We start from the raw sequence: 18,613 nt of genomic DNA on the forward strand, positions 1-18,613 counted from the left end.
GTTTCGAGAGCAACAAGAGAGCAGCAAGTGGTCAAGCTGGCAAAGTAAGTAGAATCACATGTCACTTTAAGGGAATGGACTTCATATTGAGAGAGATGGGAGCTACTGAAGGATTTTAATCAAACAAATGAAAGTTGTCTTTTGGGAAAACCACTCTTTAGAGATAGATACTATTTATCCATTTTTCACCCATCCACCCATCTATCCATCTACCCATCCATCCATCCATTTACCCATCCATCCATACATCCATCTATCTATCCATCCCCCCATCTATCCATCCATTCATCCATCTATCTAGCCATCCATTCATCCATCCATGTATTCAAAGATTAATTATTGAGTGCCTGGTTTGTGTCAGGGTTGGCTAGTCCCAGAGAAAACAGGTTTCTAATGACGTGGTCTCTGCCCTCATGGAGCTTCCAGTCTAGTGACCAGTTATCAGACATCTGTATCAAAGCAGCAATGAATGCATAGCTGTGCCTTGGAGAAAGAGAACATCACAGAAGATGAGGAAAAACCTGAGTCCTAAGGAGAAAAATGCACACAGATGGAAAAGTTGATTGCATGTATGGTGGTGAGGCAGGGAGAAAAGCCGAGACAAGGAAAGAAACTGAGGGATGAAGAAAGGATGGGAGGGAGGAAGGAATAGAGGGAGAGAGGGAAAAGGGGAGGGGGAGGGAGAAAAGCACAAAGGTAATGTTACTTCATTATTAATATGTAGCCTTTTATGTATATGGTGACTAAATGAAAAGTCACATGTTTATATAAGCTGGCCACTAGGAGTGAGGCCAAATATGTGTGTAAATTATATTTATACATACTTATGCTGATTTAAATTTACATTTATGAAGATCTATACAGACATCTATATTTATGTGCATATACACTGCAGCTGTTGACACAAATATGGTTATAAAAATTTGGAGCCAAGTTTTTTTCCAGATGAATACTTCAGTGCACCTGAAATATTCTAGGCAGAAAAAGGGGGGAAAACTCATGCAAATAAGAAAAAAAGAAAACAGTGCCATGTGTTAATCTCTCATAGAAAACCCAAGACTTGTAATGTATTATACGCTTGCGTACATGGTCTTAATTGGGATTTCAGGCCGTCAGATCTGGCTAGTTAACTTCTGGGCTACAAATGTAGTGTGCTCTTGAATACCCCAGAAGAAATTTATCTATGAAATACAGTTTTTGCTAAAGAGATAGGAAAATGGGGTTTCTTTTGACTATAACCACTTTCTGTAGGCAAAGGCAAGAATTCCTGTGACTGTATTTACCTGAAGTTCATGGAATGGAGTTGATAACATATGGTGGATATTCAATAAATATGTTTAAATGAGGAACCTTCTGTCTTGTTCTAATAGATTTAAAGTAAATGAATTACAACTGCTTGGAATGTTGGAGCTGGAAAGGGCATTCATTCTGTGGATAGGACGCTATCTTCAAAGAAGCTCCATGGCTCACTCACGGGCACAGAGCACGTTGATGGACAGGTTGGAGCCTAGGTCAGCCTTCTTTACCCCACTCCACCCTGACCCCCTGCTCTTTCCCCAATCCCAAAGATATGGCTGGCATCGCTCATGGGTTTCGGAGTTTTCTGTCAGTTTGGAAAGTCCACAAACTTAAACACGCAAAGATAAATAGGATGAAAATGAGTTGAGAAATAAATTACAGAGTTTGGCTCATGGAAAAGTTTATTTCTTCAAGGATATTAAAAAGAGTCTGAGCCAAAGGGATCACAGAGCCTGTGATGTGATGCTCTAAAAAAAGCACAGTGTCTTTCCCTGGCCTGCCTGCGCTGAATTTACATATCCTGAAGGAAACCGGGGGCTGCTGGGGTTCCTTGGAGGCCGGAGTCAGCTCAGGGAATCAGGGGCTCGGGGTTTCCAGTGAACCCATTTCTGCATGTCAGGCTTTAAGAGGGTCAGGGACAAACCAGGAACAGCCGGAACCAATCGACGGTTGGGCTATATGGAGGTATGTGGGGATGTCTGGAAATTATTTCATTCACACAAATGGTAGAACAAACCAAGATGATTTTAGCCAAAGAAGTCACAGGAGAGAGTCTTGCTGACCCTATCTCCCAAACATCTCTCCATTTCATCGACCTCATCCGGCCACCACCGCACCTCTCTTGGATTCCTGCACCACCCATGGGCCGTTCCCTTTCCTCCAGCATGCTCCCCACGACCCCGCTCTCTGCTCCAGAGGAACTCAGCACTCTTTATAACATGTGCATCTCGCCGGATCCCAGACCCTTGCCAAGGCATGTGGGGTCTCCTTCCTGTCCTCGGCATAAATCCGAACTACTCGTCGTCTGATCGTCTGGTCGGTATATACCTCACCCAACCCCACCTCTCCCCACTCCACACCTTGCTCTTTATGCTCCAAATCCATTTAAGCTCTTCCAGCCTTACTGGAGAGCTCTCACTCAGGTGGGTCATGTCCATTAGCAGTTACTGTACCATAAATTAAAGCTGAGAAACTTTAAAGAACACACAAGCATGTGTTCCATGGGCTATCAGAGCAGTAATAACATCACATTCCACGGAGCTGCCGGGAAGCGCTACGACACTCTCAGGAGAGAGTGAGAGTGAAAAAGGTAAACCATGTCATGTATTATTATGAAAATAATTTTAGACTTTGAGGAACCCTAATGACCTAAGCCTTCAGATGCCAGGAGGAAACCATCGATTTAAGGATACCAAATGTCTTTCACGTTCTCCAATGCACCTTGCTTGCTGGTGCAGTGACATTTCCCAGGAAGCCCGAGTCTCTGGTTCTGGGGCAGCTCCCCTTTTTCCTGCCCGCCCCCCTCCACACCCCCCCCCCCCGCAGTGCTCCCAGGTCTCATCACCCCGGATGGTGATTGTCCATCTACTTCTCTGACTCTCCGCTATTACGGTTGGCTCAGCCTTGCCCATGTGCCCAGCCCAGAGCCTGGCATACAGGCCCTGCCATGGTTATAGATGAGACTGGGCACAGAAAGTGCTGTCTGGCTAGAGACATACACTTTCTCCTGTGAGAACCCAACATGGCTTAGGTTTGGGTGGAAAAGTCCTGACTGCCCATTTCAGGAAGGACTTTCTAACAAATGGAGCTAGAACAGGAAGGCCAAGAAATACTGGTGCGAGGAGAGCCTCAGTGAGGGAGGGCACCGGGGGCTTCCTGCACTGGGTGAGAACCCCGGCTGGGTGACCCCGAGCATCCCTTCCACGCCTGAGGGCCTGTGACTCTGCGAGGGTGAGCTGAGGGTTTTTCCAGAATCCCTCTCGCTTCACATTCCAGATGGGCTTGTTTAGAGTTCCCGAGTTTGACTCTCGTTTTTATTTTAAGCTACTTCAGAAGATTAAGTGTAGTGTTGTCATTTTTCTCCGTCACTTGTCTCTCTGATCCCTCTGCCTTTTTTTCAACCTTCTTTCTAAAAATATAGAGGAAAACAGAGTAGTTCTCACTGAACCTCAATGAGGAACCAGACTCTGCTCCGTCTGAGGGACGGGTGTCCCCACCCAGAGACTGCTGGCCTGAGCTGACCTGCATGGGAGCAACAGGATTGGGTGTGGGGGTGTTCTCAGTGTAAGTCTGTGAGGGAGGCCGAGGCAATGCCTGAGAAGAGAATAGGGGGTCCCTGTCTCTCAGCCTGGCTTCAGCAACTAGAGCTGAGCCCTAGGCAACAGATACAGAAGAAGGAAAGAGAATAGGCAATGGTTCATGAGTCTCAGTTCCAAGCAGCCTTGCTTCAGGGACACAGTGTAACGAAACATTGAGCAAAAGGTACTCTCTTAATTTTTATGGAAACCAAGTGAACCTGGCAGCGAAGGATACTGTATGGGAACACAGAGATCACTGGCCACTGGGAGGTTTGGGAGACTCCCCCTAAGCAGGGAAGGGTCTGGTCATGGGTGGAGCCCATAACAGGGCAACCATGAAATGCTTCCCTCAAGGGTCTTGCAGATCAATGGATCCCAAAAAGAAGGGGAAACTGAAAGGAAAAGTCATGACAAATGTGATAATGCCCTGGATATTCCCAGAAATAAGTAAGAAAGAATCCAAGATACTGATGTCTTGAAGTCCCCACATGTGTACTGATACTCAGGGGACCTTGTCTGTACTGCAGCCTGTCAGGGTCTGGAGGTAAATATAGATGCATACCCGTCTTTGTCAGGTGTGTGGCCTTGGCACTTACTTAATATCTCAGTGCCTTTGTTTCCTTATATGTAAAGCGGGAAGATAGGGCAGGGAAGATACTCAAAGGACATGTGCTAAATGAAGGCATGGACATTGGCCTTCATGTTGGGCAAAGAGTACAAACTTCCAGTTGGAAGATGAAAAGGTTCTGAGGTTCTAATCTGCAGCATGGTGACTACAGTTAGCAATACTCTACTGTTGCTGAGAGTAGCTCTTCAATGTTCCGGCATCATAAAAGGTAAAGTAGGTGAGGTGATGCAGGCATTAACCAACCTTATTGTGGTGATCACTTTGTAATATACATGCATCAAATCATGACATCATACACCTGAAACTTACACAATGTTATATGTCAATTATATCTCAATCAAGTTGGAAAAAAGGACAAAAATGTTACAACTTAAAAATACTGGCCTTGCAGGGCAATCTAAGATCCAAGAAGATGGTATGTAGAAAAGATCATTGGAATCATAACACTCCAGAAGGACCAAAAGAGTTGTTCTTCTCACACCCAACCTGTCAGTGAGCTTCCAGGCTGGCTCACCTTCTGCTTCCCGGGGACTCCAGTGTCCGGATGGGCCACAAGGCATCGGGGAGGAGGCGTTGAAGGCATACTGCACCAGGATCCTCCCTTCCAGGCAAAGGTCACATGCTGATCCCAATTCTCTAGGAGGCCAAGGAGAAAAGGAAAATGCACCGACTTAGGAACAGTTGAATGAGCCCCTGACTCCCCCAGGCCAAAGGCAACAGAGGAAACAACTGTTCTACATTACCCTCTTTCCTGACTATGCATGCTAAAGCTTCCAGGATATGACTGTAACTGAAAGTCCTACCTATTTCCCAGCAAGAACCTTGTTGGGGCCTAAGTGGCTTCCATTCTAATGATGTATTCACTTCTTTAACTTCAAGGAGCACAGAATCAACAGGCCAAAGACACACTCACAACCTGCAGAATCGTAATTCCATCAGCCACCCAAACCTCCATTGAGAATCTGATGTGTAGTTGTGAGAAAATCAGTCGCCCCATTTGACTTCAAATTTTATCCTTTTACCAATATTTATCAGGTACCTACCATGTGCCAGGCACCATCCTGTGTCCCAGGTATTAGATAGGAAGAAGGCATGGTTTAGCTCCTCCGTCTGAAAAATGAGTGGGCTGAACTAGAAGATAACTAGAGAACCTTCCAGCCCTGACATTCTGGGAATGGATGAGTCACTCCTTGGTTAAACACTCAAAAGCAGTTTCCTTGCCATGCCATCTCATTCCTTTTAGCAGCTTTCCAAGGGGGCAAGCCAATCCCTCAGTGGGACCAGCCCCAGAAGTGGAGTATTATGATGGCTTCCCCTACTGTCTACTGTCTTGTATCTGGATCCAAATTCCCTTTAGCCACAACAGCCTCTGGGATCCTACTTGTTCTCCAGACTTGGCAAATGTTTCAGAGGCAGTTGCCAGGAGGGGAGAGAGATGAACCCTCACACACTAGGGTGGACCCAAAACTCCACAAATCTGAGCGACCACTGCAAAGGAACTGGAAAGGGAAGAAAGATCCCAAGAAATGTGCCAGCCCGACCCATTATTTCTCAAAATGCAATGATCCTGCCAATAGCTCTTTCGTCATTCCTAGAAGGTCCCTCCTTTGGCTTCTTGCAAGGACACAATGGGGAAGCCTTAGGGCTTTCCCTTCACAGGGAAGCTCTGAAGCCTCTGGGCTCACATGGTATGGAAGAGTGTGCTGCGGACGCCACAGTTTGCTGGTGCTCCCCATTCCTCCTCCCCACGGATGCCAGGGAGCTCACCCTCAAACCTAAAGCTGAGCAAGCCATGCCCCTGCTTATCTGCTTATATACTGTCAACATGTGTAGTTGGGTGGATGGATGGATAGATGGGTGGATGGATAAATACTAGTCATTCAGACAAGTTGCTAAGATTCCTGACTAACTTGGACTAGTTCTTCAAATTTCAGAATTTACATCCTCAGCTTCATCACTGAAAATATAAAACCATACATAGGTAGGAAGTTTAAAAGCACACTAAATATTCAGAGATAGGAAAATGATTAAATAACCTAAGGTTAATTTGCTCAATGAAATGGTAAGTAGTTATTTCAAAAATATTTATAAAGATGATGAAATTTCATGGAGAATGTAAGCTATAATGTTAAGTGAAAAAAGCATATTCCAAGCTGAATCTATAGTTAACTGAAGTCATATTCAAAACTGAATTTATAGCCAGAATTTCAATGCTGTTCCAATAACCTCAACATGGCAAGATATTACTAGAAGTAATTTCCAGGTGGTGGAACACAGGATTATCCCCTATTTTTATTCCTTCTGGTTTTCTGAATTTTATATATATTCTGAATGTGGACAATAACAACAACTATGCAAATAAACTTAAACGAATGATGACTGAAGAGAGACAGACTTGCTCAGCACCACTATGGAGGACAGAGTTCTGTTACAGTGAACACAGTCCATGCAGAGCAGCTCTGCATCACATGAATGCCTCTGATGACAATGAGATTACAAATGTCCCGGGATGGAATCAAGAACCACACTGACCTAAACAGACAATGAGTCTTTCTTTTTTCTTTAATTTTTTTCTTCTGGATTATATTTATGTAGTCACCTACACTTCATTGAGTTCTTGACACATCCTAGGTTTCCAATAAATACTTCAATGATGAATAAACCATCATATACCTGACAGCAATGTGCCTTGTTTTCACAGAGCTCCATGAAGTGTATTCCCTCATATTTAACCATCGATTCACATGTTCATTCATTGTTTGACCTATACCCGTGGTCAGCAAACTGCGGCTCGCGAGCCACATGCGGCTCTTTGGCTTCTTGAGTGTGGCTCTTCCACAAAATACCACGGCCTGGGCGAGTCTATTTTGAATAAGTGGCGTTAGAAGAAGTTTAAGTTTAAAAAATTTGGCTCTCAAAAGAAATTTCAATCGTTGTACTGTTGATATTTGGCTCTGTTGACTAATGAGTTTGCCGACCACTGACCTATACATTCAATGGATGTCATTGAACAGTGTCTGATGGCTAGTGCTGTACAAGTCCTAGACACTGGCCACCCAAGGGTCAGCATATTAGATGTAATGTTCCCATTTTACAGATTAGGAAACTAAGGTTCATGAGTACAAAGTAATCATCCTAAGGCCATAGCTTGAAAAAATCATAGAGTTTTTGTGGCCTCTATCAAAATCAGGCAGTGTCCTATACACCAGGGAGTGAATATGCATATTTCTTACCTTTAGCATTTATTCGATTTTCATGTATCTGTGTCTACAGAGATACTATAGATACACACACACACACACACACACACACACAACTGAAATCATACAAATACAGGACACTAATGCTGAAAGAGATCCTCTTACATATCTGGGTACCTTGAGAGTCAGTGCTTAAGCTCAAAGTCTACGCTGTCCAATATGGCAGCTACTGGCCACATGTGGCTATTTAAATTTAAACCAATTAAAATTTAACAAATTTAGAAACCCAGTTCCTCCATCCCATCTGTCACATTTCAAGCGCTCCATGGTCACAGTTGGCTAATGGCTACCATATAGACAGGGCAGGTAGAGAATATTTCCATTACTGTATAAAGTCCTATTTGGACAGTGATTCGCTCAGGCATCCACTGTACATAATGGATTAACTTGTCTCTTGTGCATCTAGAATGGTAATAGTCATGCAACATCCTTGGGAGATTTGAGAAAATAGTCACTCAAGTGATTGTCTGTGTTCTGGGATTTGGGAGAAGAATGCTGATGAGAAAGGCTAGCACCCTTTGGCTTCGAGATTGAAACACAGGCTGAGGAAGAGGGCATGGGTAAGATCCCAAAGCCTTCAGACCCCAATCTCCTGGTTCCCAGTTCAGTGCTTTTCCAAATACGCCACAGCCAATTGTTCAGATAACTGAAACCAGCCAGTCAACACATGTTTGCAAGGCAGATAGAAATAAAGAAGTTAGGAAAGCTGGGGGGTGGCCCTGAATTATTTATTCAGTTGCCCATGTGTGAGGACACAGGCTGTGGGAGGATCTGAACATGTTGTTTTAAGGAAAGCACTTGTATTCTCTGAGACCACAGATGTGAGCAACAGCAGGAGGACTAGAGGATGGCCAGGGGCGAGAGGCTGGCATTGATGGATGTAGTGGAAAACACCAGAGATGGTGTAGGGAACGAACATCTCCAACTAGCTAAGCAGCTCTGGAAACTTTGTACAATATGAGAGCTGATATATGTTGAACACAGAATGTGTGTGCTGGGCATATCACAGAGGTCATCTTGTTGAAATTCCCCCAAAACGCCAGGTGAAGAGGGCATGATTAGCACCTTTTTATGGAAGACCAGAGGGCCAGAGAGAATCTGAGAGGTGCGATCACTTGCCCAAGGGCCCACAGACTGGAGTGGTGAGGCTGGGACGGAACACATACAACCTGACATCAAAGACTGTGTATTTCAAACTAAGCCAATTTTTGGAATATAAACTGTGTGTATGGGAAAGTGACATACATAGTTCCATTTCTTTACGACAATTTATTGAACTGTGGACTGACTTCCTTCAGCCATAGACTATGATCTACGTAGCTGTTAACCCTAATTAGACATGTTTCTAAAATGTCAGTTTTAATTTAACATATGATAACTCCGTTATGAAATCTTAGACTGAACAGAATAGCTATTGTATGAGCCTCAAGTACCAACTGACTATTGGTTATTAAAAACATATTGATTGAAGCAGAGGGCACTGTAAAATAGAGCCATATCTCATTACACAACAATTAACCCTCCAATAGGTTTCCAACAATCAGATGGTATTTATTTAATGGACAATAACGGCTTTATGAAATACAAATTGAATACATACATAGGAAGCTTCATTTACAAAACTTCCATTTTTAAGTGGAAGTGAGGCCAAGGCTGGACCAAAAGCCTGATACTTCTCATTGCCACAGAAAAAATAAATAAATCCACGGGTTGCTGGAAAGCCTGCTCTGAAGTGTCACATGAGGTTTCCCAAACCCAGCACTGAGCTCCCAGTGAGGGTGGCAGGGGGAGGAGGAGGGGTTTCTGCAGAGGATAGGGAGTGCCTTTCCCCCCCTGTGGTCACATCCCCCCGCTGCTGAATGAAGGGTCTAGATTCAGGGACTGATGGCAGGATGGAAAATTAGAGCCCCAATTTCATGTGATGCCATGATCTAATATATTTTTATACACACACACACACACCACACACACACACACACACCTACCTCCTTTATAATTTGGGCTTTGTAAGGACTTAATTAACACACATGGGAGTCTGAAACCAGGCATTGTCAAATGGGAGCTGGACTCCAACTCCTACCACCTTCTATGGGCTTCTGGTCAAATCTCCCAGCCTCTTTCAGCTCCAGTTCCTTTCTCACCTAGCAGATAGGGAAGATGATCTCCCGTTTACAGAGTTACTGGGAAGGTAGAATGAGACACTGTATACAAAGCATTCAGAACAGAATCCGGCACAGAGTAAGCACTGGATACGTCACCATAACCACAGAGTAATAGGAATTAATGATTAGCTGGTTATTGTTTCCCACATCATCCAGGCTATATCATCATAATTGGCTAAACATCCCCAAGAAGAGCTAGGGGGCGGGGGTGGGCTGTGATATACTAATCTGTCCTAAATTATAGCTAAGTTCCAAAACAGATGTCAACATGTCAACACCGTAGCCTGTTTTCATGACCCTCTAAAATCTGGGCCCCTGAAGCCAGAGGTCCTCAGTGGGTCTCAATGCTGAAAGGCACCCCGAGACAGGGTCTCCACCTCAGGCACTGAGGCCTCATGAGACCCACTTTTCAGGGGAGCAGAATACGGCTCAGGGAGGGAGAGTGACTTGCCCGAGGCCACACAGCTAGAAAATGAAAGACAGGGGAGCGGAACAAGGCACTCTGTGCCTCAGTTTATCATTCCTGGTCTCCCAACAATTCTACTTTTCATTCTACAAGGAAACACTGCTTACAGTCTAAAATTACATAGAGATATATGCACATGTCTATCTATATTATACATACGCATGTGTACTCACATATAATGTATGAATATATACATAAACATATACACACCTTCACATATAACATGTCTACAGAGGTGTTTACCAATTTCAAGTCCTGAGCTCTTGGAGATGAGACCAGCACCTCTATCTCAGAGGTGATTCTAAATAAAGGTTTCAGGTTTTTAATACTAAAATAAAGCTAAACACTCACTCCATTCATGTAAAATATGTTTTATTATTTATTAACTTATATTAGCCATCATTCATTTATTCCTTGACCCTCAAATGTATCATGTGCCTCTATGGACCAGTCACTGTGTTAGGTGTGGGGAGCACCTGCGGACGAAGGGCAAAGACAAAGAACACAGCAAAAGCTCCCTCCCAGTTTCGCTTCCCTTCCAAGTTTCCCTCTTCTTGGCAGGAGAGAGCAAGCAGAATCAACACTTCATGGGCCATGCTCACCTTTCAAAGAAGTGGCCATCGATGGGTGGAAACCACTCCAGCGTCACGGAGTCAGTCGTGTGGCCCACAATCTGGGGAGCCAGGGCGACCGGCGCCGGCTTCTTGGAGGGCTGCCAGCCCTGGTACACCAGGTCCAGGTAGCAGTGCATTCTGGCGACTTGATTGGGCGTGAAGGAGTCGGTGCAGTCGTCGTCTGCAAGGGGCAGAGGGGGAGATAAGAACTTGGCTGCACGGGCGGGCATGCAGAAGGATGACGTCTCTTGGAGGCCTGAGAGCCAGCACCCCAGCCCTTGCCAATTCAGAGCCGGCCTCTTCCAGCACTCAAGAGTTAATGGTCTGTGAACAAATTAGTGCAGTCATCACTTCTGGAGACAGGTGAGGGGGAACAGGAGAAAGGGGAGGGTGGACAGGACTGAAAAAGCACGTCTGAGACAGACAGGGAACAACCCAGAGGTCATGGCTAAGGACAAGAACAGGACAAGCTGCTTTCCCTGAGCCCCAAATGCACTGGTCTATATGTCACACATTCCCTTATTTGCTCCCTCCTTCACCATTTATTCACTATCTTCATTCATTCATTCACTTGTTTGTTTACTCATTCACTTGTTCCTTTATGCACTCACTTGTCCCTTCACTCTTTCCTTTACATGCATTCATCCACTCATTCATTCATTCTGCTATTCACTGATGTAGTGAGAGTCCTTCAAGCAAACCTTCTGAGCATCTATTACATATTCTCTGCTCTGTGCCAAGGGCCACAGAAAGGTGAAACGTGGAATACCCCTGCCCTGGAGGAGCTACCCATCTAGTGATAAAGTGAAGGTCAGTTAGTTGTACCAGTCAAGGTTGTTATGAGGCTGCTAAAGTCTGTGAAGCCATGTGACCACCGATGAACAGAAGGAGGCAGCATGTTGGGAAAGGAGAGTGAGCCAGGGAGGCTTCTGAAGGAGGAGGTACTTGAGGTCAATCAGACTGCATAGCTAAGGCTGGGGGAGAAATTGGAGGGACTGTAGGGGACAGAGCTGCAAGACCACAGAGGCACAGTATGCATGCCGGGAATATGAGGACACCTGTACAGTACTGACATAGGGACATTTATCATGTATGAGCGAGGCACGGTGCACTGTGCTTTAGATACACTGAGCTCTCCCATTATTTTTTGGAATAAATACTATGAAATTCTCCATTTTAGAGAGGGGATTGAGACTGAGAGAGATCAAGCAACGATTTGAAGATCACAGAGCTTGAGACAAATCTGGGATTCGAACCCAGGCAATCTTGACTCCAAGGTCAGGCTTCTAATCAATATGAGAACTTCTTTCTGAGCATAAGTGAGACTTTGTGTGGAGAATGCATCCTGCAGGTGCTTGATAAATGGGAGCTGAGCCCGAGGGGGCTGGAATACAATCCCTTAAATGTCTTTTGATGCAATGACCTTCAATCCTCTTCTCCCTTCTCTAAGATGTGGACTGCAGGTGGTGACCCAAGACTCAGCCCCCAAGGAAGAAGCTCGCCTCCCGTCTCTTCCTTCAACAGCTTTATTCAGCTGCCCCATGGGCAGGGCCAGGCACTGTTTTGGCTTGGTTTCCAAAAACACCCCTTCCCAGAGGTGTCCGCCTGGTCAGGGTTTCCGCAGCTGGGCCCCAGACGGAGGAGCACGGGGCTCGCCAGATCTTAAAATAAACCCACCGCTGGGAATCCTGCAGCATAAGCTCACTTCACTTATCAAACCAACAGAAAATAAGTTTGGGGAGGTGCTGGGTAGTTGGATGTGCCCTTGAGAATCCAGCTTGGGGAAAGGGCAGGGGTGCGAGGAGGGTATACACAGAAGCTGCCTCTGATCCCCTTAGTAATTTGTGACAGTTTCCTTTCCAGCCCCCTGGGGAAGTCTTTCACAACCTGAAGGAAGCAGAAGAGCCTGATGCTCCTTAGCAAGTTCTGTAAAAGCATGACTAGCCCAAATCTCTCTCATGTCCTGATTCCTCCTTGGAAACCAAACATTCTATGGCTCCCTATTGCCTGGAGAACAGAGTTCAAACATCTCAGTCTGAGAAGGGCCAGATCATCAGGTACAATTTTCTTTGTTACTAAGAGCTTTGCTGTTCATCCTGGAAGCCATGGGAAATCCACTGGATAAGCTAGAGGCAGGAGAAGGGCATGAGGGCTAAGGCAGTATGTCTGCATAGTTAGATTAATGCATGTGGCATCTGGAGTCAAATGGGCAAGCGATTCCATGCCCTCGGCGCCTCAGCTCCCCATCTGTAAAGTGGGTGGTTAAGTGCTGATCTCAGAACATAGCTAAGGGCTAAGGGGAGTGGAACACCAAGAAGCATGATAAATGCTTAGTACATGCTCACTGCCACATGATTGGGTGCCTGTGTGTGTGTGTGCATGCATATATGAGTGTTAGAAAACTTGGAGAAGATAATAAACAGAATATAAAATCGTCCTCCTCTTTGATCTAGCAATATCACATTTAGGAATTCAATATTTATGAACATATGAATATATGAACATATATGGGGAAATCTATGTTAAGGACTTTTTAAAGTGTTATTTAGCATAGTAAACATATTAGAAATAGCACATCTCTCTATTAATAAGGAAACGGCTGTGTAACTTAAGCCCGGGCATAGAACAGAATACAAATCAATCATTTCCAAATAAAGGAAGTAATTTTAAATATCGGATCCTGATGTATAAATGAGGGATATTTAAATCAGTCCCACCCCAAGGAGTTGTGCACATCCGTGAACTGAAGCACAGAAAGCATTAATCAAGATGAATGAAGGAGAAATTCAGTTTTTCTCTATACACTCTGATTTGTTTCTTGTACCCCCAAAGAAGCACATTTACCTTTTATAACATAAAAATTAGTCATTTCCATGCCTGTCAGTAAAAAGAGAATTTGAAAATAGAACCTGGTAGGGAACTGAAATGCCTCTGCAATTTAAAGTTGAAGTCAGAAAGGAAAGTTTGTCCTGGGTGCATAACTTAGAGATGGAGCTGCTATCAGAATCCTGGGTGAGGTACCACAGGGTTCTGTTTATCACAAATGCTCTGTCTCAATTAGCTCATGTCTAGCTCCCCACCACCACGTGCCTTCCCGCCTGACATCTGTGGCCACTTTACCCTGGGTCTCAGGACCAGCAGGCACATCTTGTTCTTCTGTCCCCATCGTGTCCCCTAGCGGAAAGGAATTTGGGGCTGGCATCCTGCTGGGAGTCTGCACCAGTCCCATGATGTTGATGGAGTGCCCTGAGTTTGCTAAGGAACTTGGTTTACATCTGCGGTAGGGAGCCACTGAGCACGGAGGTTCAGGGCCTGGTGGTGGTTCCTCCACTTCCTGTGGAAAGGTGGGCAAGTGCTGACCTGCCAGCCTCATTTTCACCCACTGGAAAATAGGGAATAATGAGGGTACCTGCCCCCTAAAGCTGAGCGGGGCATTTAGCAAGCTGACGCAGGTCTAGTGCATGGATAACTGAGTTGCCTTTTGTAAAAGTCCCTCCCTGTGTGTTGTTTTAACAATAATGATAATGACAATGACAGTAATAATAAAGGAATATGAAAGTTAAAGATATTCACTGCAGGACATTAATAATATGGTAAAAAAAAAAGTTACAAAGAAATAAATGTCACCCTAAACTCTTTACCTAGAGGTAACAGAATTAATATTTAGTATACAGGTATATGTATATATGTATGGATATGAATATGTAAATTTCTCAGCACACACATATACACACATGCACACACACATCTGGTCTTACTTTATACATAAGACTCTGTGACTGTGTGACTGCTTTCACATTAAATAACTCATAAATGACCCACTAATTATCATGTACTGAACACTAGCTATGATACTAAGCCTGTCACCTATATGACAACACCTATCACGCAAGGTAAGTGTGATTATGCTCCATGGTATCCATGAATCAACCGAGGCTTAGAGAGAAGTAACTTGCTTGGCTCAAAGGCTGGTGCATGGAGGATTCAAGTCCGGTTCCTATGCCCTGAACCTCACACTCTGAACCACTCCGCCACTTTCCTAGTGGCCACATAGTGTTGCATCCTGCAGATGCCTTGTGATTTATTTCAGCAATCCATTCCCTTTGGACTTGTAAACTGTTTCTCATTTTTCACAAATATAAGCATTTTTCTTCTACACCTGGCAGATAGTAAATGCCTAATTAATATTCGGAGAATGAACCTTGCTAAGAACATTCTTCTGATTAAAATTTTAAACACATCACTGATTTATTTCCTTAGGATATATTCTTTAGATATGGGGTGGCTGGGTGAAGCATAGGGCACATTAAGGACCCTGACACGGAGGAAGATGGTGACAAGACAGTGGCTCCCATAGGTTGGAAAAGGCTGGTTACCACACTCCTGGGTGGGGGGCTGGTGCTTGGTGGGCCCCTAGGGCCTGTTATCTTCAGGAAGGATGGTCCAGGCTGCTGCCCTCCTATCTGCCCAGGGCAATGTGACCACACTCTCTTTGCTCAACTAGGTTTGCCCCGTCACCTGCTTGGTGCCAGCTTGATCTGAGCACTTGGGACCCTCTCAGCTTCACCTAGTATCAGAAAGAACCAGATAATTACTGATTGATAACCTTCCAGTGAGAAAAACTGTCTTGGTTTTGCTGCGTGACTCCAGACCAGCTACCGAAACTCCCTAAACCACACTCCCTGCATATGTAAAATGGGTGCAATAATAATAGCCCTGACCTTATCGGGTTATTTGGAAAGTTCTGTGAGAGAAACCTATGAAGTGTTTCACACAGTGTCTGGCCTGTCATAGACACTCAATCATCAGTGAAGACCTGAGCCGATCAATGCGGTAGCCAACAGCCAGGCATAGTTATGTCAACTGAAATGAATTACAATTACTTAAGGTTAAGAATTCAGTTCCTCAGTCTCACTAACGGCTAGCATCCTGGGCAGCACAGACACGGAACATGTCCTTCTCTGCAGAACGTTCTGCAGACAGCACTGCACTAGACTCCTCACCCCGCTAGTGACCAGGCCCGAGGAAGAAGCACAAGGAAGGCAGGACTCCAAGCAGTTGACCCCGCGGGGCTCCACCCTCTCGCCTGGACTGCAAGGCCCCTAAGCACTGCTCTCCTGCTCTCTAGGCCCTGAGAACCCGATCCTGCTCTGCATTTTGAATTTCATCCAGCTGCTTTTGTCACCTCATCTATCAGAGATCCTAAGGAAAACAAACATTTCAAAGCTCGTGGTCGCCTTGAATATGCTTTTGCGGGTGTAAGTTTGTTATCGTAGCTCAGTGAATTAGTTCTGCTGTTAATGGGTCACTGAGCTGAGGGGTTCCTTTAGAAAAACAACAGTAAATCAATCACCCTTTAGATCTGTACAAAGGGGAACAAAAAGAGATTTAGTTTATGGGGGTCTGGTAGCTAGTGGCAGCTCCTAGGCTCCTAAGAGGCCGGCAAACTTCCAAACTCATGTTATTGTTTATTTTCCATGTGCATTGCGCTGGCCAAGGAAAGGTGCCGCAGAAATGGACCGTAAGCAGGGCTGTGTGAGGGCACAGGGCACTGGATGTGGGATGTCCGCTGGGCTGGGAGTGGAACCCAGTGGGAATCTGCTTTTGAGGAAATACCCAGCACTCTGGTCTTTTCAGAGAATGAAACCTAAAGATTCTTTATGGTGCCCGGGTGGGGATTGAGTCTTAGAGAGACCTCAGGTTTGGATTGTATGTACCTGAGACCCCCAGGGATCACCAGCCCAAATGGGAAAATAGGAAGACCCCTGGGGATCATCCAACTCAGTGCGTGTTAATAGCAAAGTCATTTTTCTACATGCAATCTGAAGCATAACGCCAACAGAAATGAAAAACACTTGGAGGTCCTCCCTGGTTCAAGTGGAAATAGAGGCCTAGAGCCCCACCCAGGGCAGTCCCTGACGCCTCTCTGTGGAGCAGGGTGGGAAAACCACCCAGGTTTCTCAGTTTCCCTCTCTTCCATTATCTGTGTCTCTGGTGAAGAGTGGCACCATTGCAGAAGGGAAGAAGTGCTTGCAGTCAGATGCATGACCTGGGGCACATAACTTCAGTGCATCCCAGAACTGTCATCTGTAAAATGTGAATAGTTCCTACCCCTTAGATTTTTGGTGAGAATGAACTGAGATGGCGTCTAAAGTCCTTTATGGACGATAACCTTTTATGTAAGTAGAAATACTGTTATTGATAAGCATCAATTTTATAGGCCTATTATAAGAGGATTTATTCACTTTCATGTGTCCATGGCTCCCTCTCTCCCTTTCTTCCTAACAAGCATTTATTAAGCACGCAGACCCTGTTCTGGGTGGTAGGAATATAGTGATGGATTAGAGACAATTTGCGCCTTCACAGAATTCCCTTGTTCTAGTGGAAAAAGAGGCCCTAAATTGAATATTATAATAGAATCTGTGCAATTTTGTAGCTCTTGCCTTATGCAGGGCTCTTGCTTTAGGGCCAGCAGTGAGGGCTGTGGCTACTCTGGGGAAGGGGTGTCTTGTTCTAATTTGCCAAAGATGTTACAAGGGCTAGAAGTGGTCTTCACAGATGCTAAAAGGACGTGCGGGGCACCCTAGAACACAAGGAATGAATCTGTAACACTGTTACTAAAGGGTTTTGATAGGACATGTGCGCTTAGAAAAAGGACATATCGATCTCACGTAATCATTATGTACTTACAAAACTAAAAGCATTCCATTTTTTTTTATTTTTATTGTAACAAAATAGCAGAGTAGGGTGTGAGGATTTTATGGTGTGTTTTTTTAAAGGTTCAAAAACCACGAGCTGAGAAAAATACAGCTGAAAAACCAGGAGGGACCTTAGAGACAGAGTCTAAAGAACCCATTTTCTTGAGAAAAGAGAGGAGATGGGATGGGCTGAAAGGCAGCAGGTAAGCGAGTGGCATAGCCAAGCCTCTACTCAGGTGTCCTGAGTACCAGTCCGCGGGCTTTCCAATGTGCATCTTCCTGAGGGGCTTTCAAACGCAGCATCACCCACGGACACTTGAGGTTCTCAAGGTCACAGAGTTAGTGAAGGCAGACTGAGCACTGAAACCAAGGGGTCTGACCTTGAGGGCTTCATTTAAGCAGAAGCACATAGAATACTTACCAACCTGGGCATGACTTACTTTCTAAGGAAGAAGCTGCAGTAGAAAGGTTTACCAGAAGGAGTATTATCCTGATAGTCTGGGATGAGTAGTTGTTGGGAAGATGTGTTAGAAGCGGTAAGCAGCTTGCTCACAGATACTAGGAGTCAGGACTGGAGCCCTTATCTGCCACCCAGCCCCGGGCATCCTGCCGAGAGTGGGGCCCTACCTGCATAGCTCATGAAGTTGTTGTAAGGAGTGTCGAAGAAGCTATGAAAGCCACAGGTGTCATTTCCTGGCCCTGGGTCACCACAGAACTTGTATTTGGGGGCTGGGTTGGTGTCACTGCAGAGGTCTCCGGTCTCAAAGGAGGGCTCGGTCTCCATGCAGGGGTCACTGCAAGACTGGATTTCTGAGATGCCTCGGAAGATGTGATAGAGGCCCAGGCTGTGCCCGATCTCGTGGATCATGGTGTGGGTGTGCCCAGGAATGCCATAGACAGATGGGTTCAGGACGATGCCACCTGCAAGGGGAAAACCAGAGCATGAGGCAAGCTGGACACTTTGCTTCCTGATTCAGGAATCCCCCAATCAATGGGGTGCTGCCCAAAGTACCCACGGGCTTTTCCACCCTATGCCTCCAACTGCCCTGGGAGCTGTTGTGACTTGTCATATGAATCACTGATTCAGTAGGAAGGAGTCTCAAAAGTCATTTTGTGCAATCCCTTCATTTTCCAGATGGAAACACCAATGCCTACAGAAGTGAGGCAACTTACCCAAAGTGATCTCCAA

At 45.2% G+C, this 18,613-nt stretch overlaps 1 protein-coding gene across 1 annotated transcript in view; it reads right to left on the minus strand.

Annotated features, from left to right (window-relative positions):
* The window catches only part of PAPPA (pappalysin 1), a 218,523-nt gene that overhangs the window by 141,423 nt on the left and 58,487 nt on the right, over window positions 1-18,613 (minus strand). The window contains exons 4-6 of the mRNA XM_028161419.2: window positions 18,052-18,345; window positions 10,715-10,907; window positions 4,739-4,860 (exon numbers count right to left, since the gene is read on the minus strand). Coding sequence (XP_028017220.2) covers window positions 4,739-4,860; window positions 10,715-10,907; window positions 18,052-18,345 — 609 coding nt within the window. The remainder of the gene's footprint in view (window positions 1-4,738; window positions 4,861-10,714; window positions 10,908-18,051; window positions 18,346-18,613) is intronic.

This window comes from Eptesicus fuscus, chromosome 15, assembly GCF_027574615.1.
Source record: "Eptesicus fuscus isolate TK198812 chromosome 15, DD_ASM_mEF_20220401, whole genome shotgun sequence".
In the NCBI taxonomy this organism is placed as follows: domain Eukaryota; kingdom Metazoa; phylum Chordata; class Mammalia; order Chiroptera; family Vespertilionidae; genus Eptesicus; species Eptesicus fuscus.